The sequence below is a fragment of the Sphaerodactylus townsendi genome, linkage group LG07, assembly GCF_021028975.2.
Source record: "Sphaerodactylus townsendi isolate TG3544 linkage group LG07, MPM_Stown_v2.3, whole genome shotgun sequence".
Taxonomy (NCBI): domain Eukaryota; kingdom Metazoa; phylum Chordata; class Lepidosauria; order Squamata; family Sphaerodactylidae; genus Sphaerodactylus; species Sphaerodactylus townsendi.
The window spans coordinates 123056243-123068760 of record NC_059431.1 but is presented as its reverse complement, the minus strand read 5'-3'; the positions used below and the strand labels follow the sequence as shown (position 1 = coordinate 123068760).

The 12518-nt window shown below is 46.4% G+C and overlaps 1 protein-coding gene across 4 annotated transcripts in view; it reads right to left on the bottom strand.

Annotated features, from left to right (window-relative positions):
- The window catches only part of LETM1 (leucine zipper and EF-hand containing transmembrane protein 1), a 56554-nt gene extending 44296 nt beyond the window's left edge, over positions 1-12258 (bottom strand). For all 4 annotated transcript variants that reach the window (XR_007244993.1, XR_007244992.1, XM_048502679.1 and 1 more), the window contains exons 1-2: positions 12132-12258; positions 8222-8279 (exon numbers count right to left, since the gene is read on the bottom strand). Coding sequence is in view for 2 of the 4 variants with exons in the window: in XM_048502679.1 (XP_048358636.1) it covers positions 8222-8279; positions 12132-12210 (137 nt within the window). In the remaining 2 variants the exon portion in view is untranslated. The remainder of the gene's footprint in view (positions 1-8221; positions 8280-12131) is intronic.
- Between the last annotated feature and the right edge of the window lie 260 nt (positions 12259-12518).

The window sequence follows — 12518 nt, the reverse complement described above, 5'->3', positions numbered from 1 at the left end:
GGAAATCTCACGTGGCCCTCACAGCAAATAACAACTGAGGGATGTATTTATTTTATTAACTTGCTTCATTTATACCCCAACTGCCTCCCCAAAGAGGACCCTGAGCAGCTCACATGGTTCTCTCTTTCTATTATGTATCCTCTTATTTTATCCTCTGAGTGGGTGAGGGACTCAAGCTCCCATGGACAAGTGGAGATCTGAAACCAAATCTCCAGGATCTTAGTCTGGATCTCTAACCACTATTTTGTTATTCTACAGCATTTATATTATTATTTACAAGCCACAAATACGACTGCGGGGGAGATGCCATGAGTCCTAGCAAAGGGTGGAAGAGGAAGCATCTCTCCCCAACAGTGGGCTGCAGTGGGGCTGTAGCAGCCTCCAGCGCACCCTTGCTCGTGACGCGACACTCACCTGGTTGTAGGTGTGTGGCTCGGGAGTGGGAGTAGATTGGAAGGTGAGGATAGGGGGAGGGCCAAGAGGAGTGGCCTGGGCTGGGGGGAAAGCAGCAAGCTGAGGGCTGGGGTGGATGGAAGGGAGTGGGCTTGGGGAGGCGGGAGGGTTGAAAGGGAAGGCTTGGGGTGGCAGATTGGGAGAGGGTGGAATGGACAGGCTTCAGGTAGGGGAGGGCAGAAAGGTGAGGGTGGGACTGAGTGGCAAGGTGAGGGGTGGGGGAGGGGTGGAAGGTATGGCTAGGAGTGGAGGAGAGTTAGAAGGTGAGTACGAGGTGGGGCAGGTTGGAAGGTTAGTACTGGGTTGACGTGAGGGTGGGAAGGTAAGCCTTGGGGTAGGGGAGGGTGGCAAGGTGAGTATTAGGATGGGGGTGGCTTGGGGTGGGTGGCAAGGTGAGGTAGAAAGGTGAGGGTTGGGATGGGGGAGAGTGGGAAGGTAAGCCTTGGGTGGGGTGCGTGGAATTTAGATGATTGGGGTGGGAGGGCAAGGTAGGGCGGGCTTTGCCCTCTGCTGCTGTTGGGAGGTGGGCAAGAGGGGGCTTGCTGGACGCTGCTGTGGGGGAAAGGCCAAGGGGCAGGGCTTGCTGGGCCCTCCAGAGCCCAGCAGCTGAGTGGGTTGCCACGGGGGGTGCTGTTGGGGGGGAGGGCAAGGGGAGGGGGCTTGCCAGGCCCTCCACAGCTCGGCACCACTGTTGTGGTGAGATGGGGACAGGGATTTGCCTGGTGCCACTGTTGGGGTAGGGTGGGTGAGTGGGTGAGAGAACAGGGCTTGCTGGGCACAGCTGCTGGGGTGGGGTGACGAGGGGGTGAGGGACTTTGTTGGGCCTCTGTGGGCCCAGGTACCCAGCCGCGGATCAGTTCTTCCGCAACCCAGGCTGTCTATTGAGGATGGGGGGGAGGCAGGAGGCGGGAGGGCTTCTGGGCGCATGCTGCTCCACCAGCTAGGAAGAAATCAAATGTCTTGAGGGCGAACCTTCCACCAATGGGGGAGCAGAACTCACATTGCTGAAACATTCGATTTCTTAGTGTTTTATTGATTAGGATTAAATTTAAATTTCTATGTCGTTATTCCCCTTAAGAGTGATTTCCAACAGGAAAAGACAAAAATAATTGACTCAATTTAAACATAAACAGTAAAAATATAAAGGGCAATAGATGGCTAAATAAACTAATTTTTTGAGGAGAAGATTCAGTCAGATGGAATGGTGGGGTGGAGCTCGAATGGCGGAGGTCAGATGAAGGACTGTAACTGCCCCAATTGTATGCCTGGTGGAAGTGTAATAAATACCACAGGGCCGGGGAGGGCGGGGGGAGAGTTTGGAATTATACTCCACTTTTCTCAAGACAGCTTACAAACTCCTTCCCTTCCTCTCCTCACAGCAGACCCCTTGTGAGGTTGGTGGGGCTGAGGGAGGTCTGAGAGAACTGTGTGTGGCCCAAGATCACCCAGCAGGCTTCATGTAGAGGCGCAGGGAATCAAACCCAGTTCTCCAGATTAGAGTCCACCTGCTCTTAACCAGTACACTAATATGTGCCCACCCCACACCATCATGAATCAAACTGTGCGACTTGGGCTAGTCTCATCCTCTCCGTCAGACCTTAGCACATCTAACTTCGCTTTTTTTCTCAATGGTAGTGATGCTGAGATTCTTGAAGAAGTTGTGAAGTTTTTTTTACAGGTATTTGCACATTCCTCAAAGGAGATATAACCACGGGCCTTTTAACACATCTTTATAGTTTTAACGTGAAACTATGCTTTTATCCATTTTTAATATATATTTTATAGAAGATTTAACTTTCATTTTCTTTTGATAATCTGTTTTACTTTTGTCAATTACTGCCACCTCTGATTAAAGGTTTCTGGTTAGATTGTAAATAACTTTTAATTTATGCCTACCATGTTTCCCCAAAATATAGACATGCCCATGAATTAAGACGTAGTAGAGGTTTCGCTGAAGTGATAAATATAAAGCATCCCAAGAAAGTAAGACGCAGCAAAGTTTTTGTTTGGATGCATGCTCGCCGAACAGAACACCAGAGCATGCAGCTGTAGAGCGGCCCCTGGAGGGGGTGCAGCAGCAGCAGCAGCGTTTGGCTTTTTACCCCGCCTTTCTCTCCCATAAAGCTGTGTTGGCAAACCTCGGGGCTACCAGGCGACGTTGGAAAGGGCAGCTGCTTTGTGCACGCCGGGAAAGTCATCGTGCCTCTTTTCTCCCCCTCACCTTCTACTTGAAAGTCACCTTGAGTCTCCTTACAGGAGAGAAAGGTGGGGTATTAATCCAAACTCCTCTTCTTCTTCTTCTTCTAGTAAATTTTAAAAAAACTTCTATTATTTTGAGACGTTGCTGCCCGGCCCCTGAAGCTAGGTGGCCGAGTGGCGAGTGGTGAGCGGGCACTCGAACCTGCGCTTCTGGCTGGTGGGGCTCTCCAGCGCCGGCGATGGCAGCGCCCAGGCACGGGGGCAAGTGGGCTGCCAGGCTGCTGCTGCCTTCCTCTCCCCCCCACCCCAGCCTGCAAGGCTCGGGCTTACCTTGGGGTCGCCACCGCCGCTCCCTCCGCCGCCCTTGCCGCCTCTCCCACTGCTGCTCCTGCTGGGCACGTTGGGCGCCCCATCTCCCCAGGAGGGACGATGACAGGGCCCCCTGTTGTGTTGAGGGAGGCCGTTGAGGCAGTGGCCAGGAGCTTCACCAAGAACATGCAAGGATACGGTGGTTCTTTCTTCCTCCTGTTTACCAGCCTGCTTCTCCTCCTCCTTCCCCTGCGCCCTGCAAGTTTGCAAGTGCCTGGGCTGGGAGGCACTTCAGCTTGCAAAAAGACCCCAAAGTTGCAGCCTTTCCTTGCACCCCCTGCAATAGCCCAGGAGGGTTGCAACTTGCAAGCATTGCCCCACGGTTTGCAAGTGGCGCTGGAAGGATCGCGGGCATTGCTCCCTCCCCCTTTTTTTGCAAGGGATGCCTAGAGATGCAAAACTACAAACTTGCCCCCAGGCCTGGGCACGTTCAGGTTGGTTGGAAAGGCTGGTCCAGGAGGGGGTTTATTTTGGCAATGGGTCCCTCCCCACTCGGTCGGGTGCGCGGCTTGCAAGGCGCGTCGGGTCGGGTTCTGCATGCACGGCTGAAGTGGAAAAGGGGGACCAAACAGCTCCCTCGCGGTGCTGGATTCTGCAGCGCGTTTGCACCACTGCTTAGGCCAGTAGCAAGAATTAGCATACTTTTAGGCCCCATTGGAAGAGGCAAACAGTGGCTTTTGAGGTTTAGGGCGCGCTTGTTCATGCAGGAGATACAAAGCTGGATCAGTTCACCAGCTGTCTGGGGGCGGACGGGATTTCCCGCCCTGGACTTAGTGGCCCTGACCTGCAGCTCACCTCAGAGCCCAGCCCCTCAAGTCTGTCAAGAGTGGGAGGAAGGGCTGTCAAGAAAGCGGGCAGGCTGAGGCAAGGATGCAGCCGGTCCAGCCGGAGGGGAGAGCTTGGGAGCAAGGTGGAGGAAGAAGAGCAAACGGAGCAGGCAGAGAGTCAGAAGGAAAGAGGAAGAACAGAGCAGAGAGGGAGCCAAAACGGAAGAGAGAGAGATGCAAGGGGGAGAGAGAGAAGATGAAGCAAGACAAGGAGAGAACAGAGAGAAACTGCAAGAAAGGGCTACCAGGAAGGGAAGGGGAAATTGGAAGCCCTGAGAGTCAGAAGGAGGGAGAAAGAGGAGGGTATCTAGGGAAGAGGCAAACCCTTGGTGGTGTCTCTTCAACAACTCTCAGGCCATCCTGCAGTCTGGAAGACGGGTGGGACAGCAATCACCCTGTGGCTAACAACCTTATTGAATGACAGATCCCCTAAAACTGGGGTCTCAGACGGGGACAAGACCACCCCAGATAGGGAAGGAGGGAAGGCACAAACCCCACCTGCGGGACCTGGGGAGGCAGCACCCACACCAGCCAAGTAAAGTGCTGCTACATAGAGAAGGGTCTTCTCTATGTAGAATTCATGGGAGAAAATCACTGACAGTTGCATTGCAAATGCACTACGAGCAGACTACCTTGACAAGAAGTACTCATTTAAGGACATGAGAGATTTGGGCCAATGACTCTGAAAGAAATGGAGTCACAAGAAATTCACCAGGAAATTCAGGGTTTGGATTGTTATGATGTTCTAGAAAATGATGACATGACTGTCATTGAATAAATCTTGCTTTGTGTTCATAAATATCAGGATCGGTAAATGTACCATAGATTGCTGTACCGATTGTAACAAGAAATTCTTGATAGGATTCACAGTTTGTCTGGTTATGCTGGTTTGTGATGACAACTACTGTGCAGTATATAATAAATGTTCATTTTTCTTGTTCAACAATAAATGTGAATCTTCTTCATGGAAAATAAGACATAGCGCATCTTTGGGAGCAAAAATTAATATAAGACACTGTCTTATTTTCAGGGAAACAGGGTAATAAAGGTTATTGTATTGAACTGATAAAATAGAGACGTTCTTTGAAGCAATGAGCTCCTTTGAATAAGGGAAAGACAAAACTGTGCTAGGTATACCCTAGCCTATCTCACAAAGTTGTTGTGAAAATAAAATGGAGGACAGGAAACCATGTGCTGCTTTGAGTCCCTAGTAGGGAGAAAGATGGGATAGAAATGAAGTAAAATAAATAGGGGATATATAGAAACAAAAATACCAGACCAAGTTTAACAATGTAGGCAGCTGTAAAACTTGCAGTAACCTGATACAAGCAAGCCTCATTCAAAGCAGATATGATTATACAATTATTCATCTCTATGCACTCTGGAGGAGGTATTTATAGCGTATTGAAAGTATGTTTTGATGCAGTCTGAACAGTTTATGAAATGGTAACTGAAATAAAATGAGCATTTATTATCGTAAACAGTTGTGGAAGCACCACAGAACAAGAGTTGATGAGTTTCCCATTAAAACAGTTACCGTATATACTCGTGTATAAGTCAAGTTTTTCAGCACATTTTTTTTTTTGCTGAAAAAGCCCCCCTCGACTTATACACGAGTCAGGTGTCTTTTTAAAAAATATTTTAGGGTTTTTATTTTGTCCGCCGCCAGAGGGCGCAGTTTTTAAGCTAGCAGCACCAAAATTTCAGGGTATCATCAGGTGACATGCCTGATGATACCAGCCAAGTTTGGTAAAGCTCCCTTGATACCAGCCAAGTTTGGTAAAGCCTCCTAGAACCAAACTTCACTAAACCTGGATGGTACCATCAGGATAATCTCTTGCTGATACCAGCCAGGTTTGGTGATGTTTGGTTCAGGGGGTTAAAAGTTTTGGATCCCCAAAGTGGGTGTTCCCAACCCCCATCGTTTCCAATGGGAGCTAATAGTAGATGGGGCTACATTTTGAGGGTCCATAACTTTGGATCCCTTGAACCAAACTTCACTAAACCTGGGTGGTATCATCAGGATAATCTCTTGCTGATACCAGCCAGGTTTGGTGATGTTTGGTTCAAGGGGTCCAAAGTTATGGATAGCCAAAGTGGGTGCTCTCATCCCCCATTGTTTCCAATGGAAGATAATAGTAGATGGGGTTACCCATAACTTTGGACCCCCTGAACCAAACTTCACCAAACCTGGGTGGTATCATCAGGAGTGTCTCCCAAAGATACTCTGAAATGTTGGTACTGCTAACATAAACATTCCTCCCCTGACAGGTTGTGTGAATGTTCCTTCTAAAATAACACCTGCCATGTGCAATTTTAAAAATACGTACACTAAAAATAATGAACTATTCTTTTAAAAAGCAGGGTAGTTTTGAGTCACAGTGAACAGGCAGGTTCACTCCAGTTTTTATTGTAAGATCCATTGTTTAAAACCCTTCCTTACAAAAAAGCTAAGGTTTTTGTACTTTTAAAGTTATTGTTGGTACCTTATTGTTCTTGTTCAGTTCAGTTTAACCTTTAATGGCATAAAAGATTGCAGATTATTTACATTTAGACATTTAAATATTAGTATTTAAAATGTTTTCCAAAAACTTAGCCACTGCCAAGGTAATCGATGGACTATAGTCACTCAGCAAAAAACAAGTGGTCTGGAATTTTGAATAATGAAGCCTTGGAAGCAGCAAAGGATAAATTAAAATCATACGCAGGCTGCTATGAAGATGACATTCCAGGAGAATATGGGATATGGTTTCAGGAGATCCACAACCACAACAGCATAGTCTCTGTTGTTTGGGGATCTGAAGATATCTCCCAGAGGTTACCGCTGATGGGAAACTATTAAGACGTGCTAACATAAATAAACGACATTGCTTAATGGATGACAGAGATGTGAGATATTTGGCTCTTTCTCTGTAGCGTGGCTGTATTCCAAGGTAGCGGGGGGAGCATACAGCTGCCTTTGTCGGGTAAAAAAAGTGATGCTTGATATCCCTCAATCTTTCCCGGATTTGGTTAAAAATGTATAATTCACTGCAAATCCCAACACTATCCAAATCAATCCCTATAGTATTGCTTTTGTCCTCAATGACTTTGAACCAGCAAAATGGAAACTTGTCTTTAAAGAGGTTTACATTTATGTCACCAGCAGATGATCTAAAGTGTAGTCTAAGCCAGTACTTTATGGTGACAATCCAAGCTTCTGTTTCGACAAGTGAGAGACCAAGCTCAAGACATAAGGTTAAATAGGTGACGCTATTTGGAACTCCCAAGATCCTCCTCAGAAATTGTGCTTGAATTTGTTCAACGTCAGATTGAAAATCACTAACCCAAATTGGGATGCTGTAGAGAATTTTAGGCAGTATCTTTGCCTGGAAGATTTTTAGAGCGGCTGTCACTGATTGGTTTCCCTTTCCATAATAGAATTGAATTATACCAAACACAATACGTCTTGTTGATGAAATTAAGCAGGATCTGTGGAGGGACCATTTCAGATTATATTGGAAAATGATCCCAAGATATTTAAAGGATTGTACCTGTTCACTCAATGTTGTTCATTTTCCAGGAAAGAGGGCAGCAGTTTTTGGAGAATACAACTATTTTTGACTTCTCATGATTTAGTTTAAGTTTGTTAAGTTCGCAGTAATCAAGAAAAGCTCCCAAGTACCTTTTAAGTCCAATAGGTGTTTGGGATAAAATGACAGCATCATCAGCATAGAGAAGAAGTGGGACAGACAACTCTCCAACTTTAGGAGGAGGATGGCCATTAACTTTACTAAGGTGATTTTGCAGATCATTTATGTAAATGTTAAACAGATCAGGTGCCAGTGCACAGCCCTGTTGAACCCCTCTGGTCATTTGAATTTTTTTTATAGTGTACCAGTTTGGTCTAATTTTACTTGACAAGTAGTATTGCTGTCTAAGTTACAGATGAGCATAAGTAATCGTGGCTCCATTTGAAGATGGGTTAGTTTTGACTATAGGATACTTCTGGAAATTGTATCAAATGCACTACTCAAGTCTAGGAAGGCAGCATACAATTTCCCTTGGCCCTTGGATTGGTATTTGTTTGCCAAGGTATAGAGAGTTAGGCAATGTTGACCCTCTTTTCCACTTACTAGTTTACTGTTTCTCTTTGAAATAAATATTCAAAAACATTTAGCCTACTGATGCCTCAATTAATGTAATTTTATTGGTATCTATTTTTATTTTTGAAATTTATCAGTAGCTGCTGCATTTCCCACCCTCGACTTATACACGAGTCAATAAGTTTTCCCAGTTTTTTGTGGTAAAATTAGGTGCCTCGACTTATATGCAGGTTGACTTATACAAGAGTATATACGGTACCCTCTACAGTGGCTTGAAAGTTTACTTACGCGCAATTTATTAGTCTCAGGGAAGTACAGTCAAGACAAGCATTGTTTCCCAGGAGTCCTAGAATGGAAAAATGAAAGTAAACCCAGGGTCAACCACATTAGTACAGAGTATACGTAACTTTTATACCGTGACGTCCCCAGAAACTGGCTCTGCTTGGAGGCTAAGCCACCTCCTGTAGGCAGAAATGCTAGTACCACTAACTGAATACGATTACGTCACCACCACAATATTTGAATCCTCAGGTTTTGATAAAAATATATCTTTCCTCTTTTATCACAGAGACATAAAATGAAATACATCTCTGCAACTACAGAGAGTAGAGACTTAACTTTTTAAATTAAAGTTGGCGACTGTGATAACATGTTGCATATACTGTTATATTGATTGATATGACAACACTCATGTGGTTTTTTCAAAAACAAAAACTGGAAGAGACCTGGTGGGTGTTAGCAAATACCCACTGCCAGAGAACTGGGAAAAATGGGGTATGAGAAAGATAGAAATGGGGGGGGGGGGAGAATTGAAATAGTTGCATTCCAGTACTCACTTTCCAATCAAACATCAACAAACTTTGCAGAGTTAACAGCAAAAATGCATCATTCATAAATTAACTAGCACATAAAACTGTATGTGGCATATTCATTGAATTTCGAAGTCCTAGTTCTGAACAAGAAAAACTGCAAATATATCCAGTATTTGAGACAAAAAGAGATGAAAACAGCTGCAGCCTTCGCTACCTTAGCACACAAATCTTAATTCAAGTTCAAGTTCAACATTTATAAGGCATAAAACACAAATCTTAATTTTTGTCTTCTCACAGGTAGGCCAAAATAAAAATTGAAGGCAGGCAACAAATTCCCCTTGCTATATTTTTACATATGCTTTTAAGAGGCCTTACATACATTTGAGACATATCCTCTTTTATATATTGGGAAACATCCTACATCTACTGCTGTGTCCATTTGTTGTGTGTGTTGCATAACAAAGACATGCTTCTGTACACAGCTTATGGTATTTAGAGCAGGTATTACTAAGAACAGAATCCTTAGAAGTACTTAACACAATTTAAGAATATGTGCAAAATGAATTTACATTAGTGGATGGATTTGACAGACTGGCAGGCTGAATTTTAGAAAGCAAACAAATATCAAATTCAAATCAACTCACAGCAAAACAGATGAGGACTCTGAGCACCAAGCAAGAAAATATAATGCAGTAAGTCCTTGCAATAGAAGGAACTACCAGTAACAACAGATTCGGGATAATGGCCAGATTCTGGGTGAGGAGAAGAGTCTGGATTTATATCTCTTCCTCTCCCCACAACAGACATCCTGTGAGGTAGGTAGGGCTGAGAGAGTTCTGAGAGAATTGTGGCTGGCTTAAGTTACCCAGCAGGATTCTTGTGGACGAGCAAGGAAAACAAACCCAATTCTTCAGAGTAGAGTCCCCCACTCTTAACCACAATACTATGCTGACTCTTCAGCTTCAGCAAGAAGCCCCAAACACAGGGCACTGGATCTTCCAGTGCATAACTATTGATTTGAAGGGCAGGGGGAGTCCTTAACCAAACCAAGTCAACCACTTAGAACCAGAAAAGATTATGAAAAACTTGACCAGACACAAGTTCTCCCAAGATAAACAGGGAATTACAGTCAGGGCTGAGAATATTTGACAACACAACAAGTATGACATGTTTCACATGGAATGTGATACCTACCACAAAACCATGAGAATCTTATCAAAAGCTTTCACGGTTGGATTCAACTGGTTCTGGTGGGTTTTCTGGGCTGTGTGGTCGTGGTCTGGTGGATCTTGTTCCTAACTTTTCACCTGCATCTGTGAGTAACAGACTTCTTTCTGTGATACACCTCTGAAGATGCCAGCCACAGATGCAGGTGAAATGTTAGGAACAAGATCCACTACACCACGGTCACACAGTGCGGAAAACCCACCAGAACCACATGAGAATCTTGTTTTTCACAGTTCTGTATACTGACGTTTCTATTGCTTATGGCTACATATGTTTTTTTGAAACACGTACATAATTTTTATTTTTTTTAGCATTCATAGGCCACCTTTCTCACTGAGACTCAAGACAGATTACTAAGTGCAAATCATGGACAATCAACAAGGTGGGACATCCAGTGAAAAGTACAATGGAGTTTGGAATGCAAAAATCTGAAAACAAACTGAAATCTCAGAGTCTACACTTTTAAACACAGTATGTTAAGTGGTATAGAAAGTAGTCTGGATGAGATAGGCAGCAATGCAGTAGTATAAGCCACATTCCCTATCTCTTTACCAATACAATTGCCTGACCATCTTAGTACAATACAAACCTGTTTCCCTGTGCAAAAAATATATATCTCCCATTTATACAATGTATTGTTTTGTCCCTTCTGTATCGTTTGTTTAAGAGACTGGATTTCTGGATCACACCTGTCTAGACATATACCTCCCCACTGCCCCCCCCCCCCCAAGAGTCAGAACTTGGCTGTTCTTATCAATATATCACACACACACACACCCTGCTCAAGAAAGGTGAAAGGAGGCACCAAGTCCATCTCAACTCAATCCTTTGGCCTCACGTCAGGCTCTGCATTCGGGCTGGAAAGGCCCCTCTGAGCAGCAACAAGCACAAACTGTGCAAAACTGAATTATTCAAGAGGGCTTTTCTACACAAGCAGTACAGCTGCACTGTGCTAAATGATTCACAAAATTATTTGGATAAATTGTTAGGAACTGTGGTCCACAATAATGTGTTTAGTTTATTGAAAGTAGGATTCTACTATGGAAGTTGTGCACCAACAGGGGCTGTTGGGAATTGTAGTCCATCAACAGCCAGACTGAGGGCCAGAGTTCAGCACCTCCACAGGCGGTGGCTGAGCTGGGTTAAGGGGCGACGCCTGGGAAGCCCCTGCGCAAACATAAGAACATAAGAACTAGCCTGCTGGATCAGACCAGAGTCCATCTAGTCCAGCACTCTGCTACTCGCAGTGGCCCACCAGGTGCCTTTGGGAGCTCACAGGCAGGAGGTGAAAGCAATGGCCTTCTGCCGCTGTTGCTCCCGATCACCTGGTCTGCTAAGGCATTTGCAATCTGAGATCAAGGAGGATCAAGATTGGTAGCCAGAGATCGACTTCTCCTCCATAAATCTGTCCAAGCCCCTTTTAAAGCTATCCAGGTGAGTGGCCATCACCACCTCCTGTGGCAGCATATTCCAAACACCAATCACACGTTGCGTGAAGAAGTGTTTCCTTTTATTAGTTCTAATTCTTCCCCCCAGCATTTCCAATGGATGCCCCCTGGTTCTAGTAATGTGAGAAAGAGAGAAAAAATTTCTCTCTGTCCACATTTTCTACCCCATGCATAATTTTATAGACTTCAATCATATCCCCCCTCAGCCGTCTCCTCTCCAAACTAAAGAGCCCCAAACGCTGCAGCCTCTCCTCATAAGGAAGGTGCTCCAGTCCCTCAATCATCCTCGTTGCCCTTCTCTGCACTTTTTCTATCTCCTCAATATCCTTTTTGAGATGCGGAGACCAGAACTGGACACAGTACTCCAAGTGCGGTCGCACCACTGCTTTATATAAGGGCATGACAATCTTTGCAGTTTTATTCTCAACTCCTTTCCTAATGATCCCCAGCATAGAGTTCGCCTTCCTCACAGCTGCCATGAACGGGCAGCGTCCTCAGACGACCCCCATTGCCTCGCGCCAACCCCGTGGCCGGAGCCGCCCGCCTCTGCTCCCCTCCCGGGCCTGCACGGCAGGGAGCTCCAGCGGCCGCCCCGCCTGGGAGCCAGGCCTACCCGCCGCCCCTGGCCTCAGCCGGCGCTCGCCAGCCCCGCTCGAAGGCCCCAGCTGCACCTGCTCCGTCCCCGTCCCCCGCCGCCGCCGCCCTCCTCACCCGCCTGGGGCTCCCTTCGCAGCCGCCGCGGCAGGTACGCGGCCGGACGGCCGCAGCGACTCAGCAAGACGAACGCCATTTGCGCGGAAGGCCGGCCGGCAGCCTGAGAAGACGTTGGGCGCCTCTGCGCAAGCGCGCGCAGGCGCAAGAGGGAGCGGAAGCCGCCGCCGCCGCCGCCGCGCGGCGTGCTGTGAGGTGGAGTCCCTCTCGCTCCTAGGCTTGGCTTCCTCTTGAGGGCGGAAACTGACGGCCACGTGGAGCGGCTTTAGGCGGGTTATGGAAGCGCTCCTTTGGACGCGGGCCGGTCGGCTTCCCGCAGCCAGATCATGCAAGATCTAACACATCGTAAAACGTATTGGAAGGTCGTCTTGCTCCATCAAGGACCGT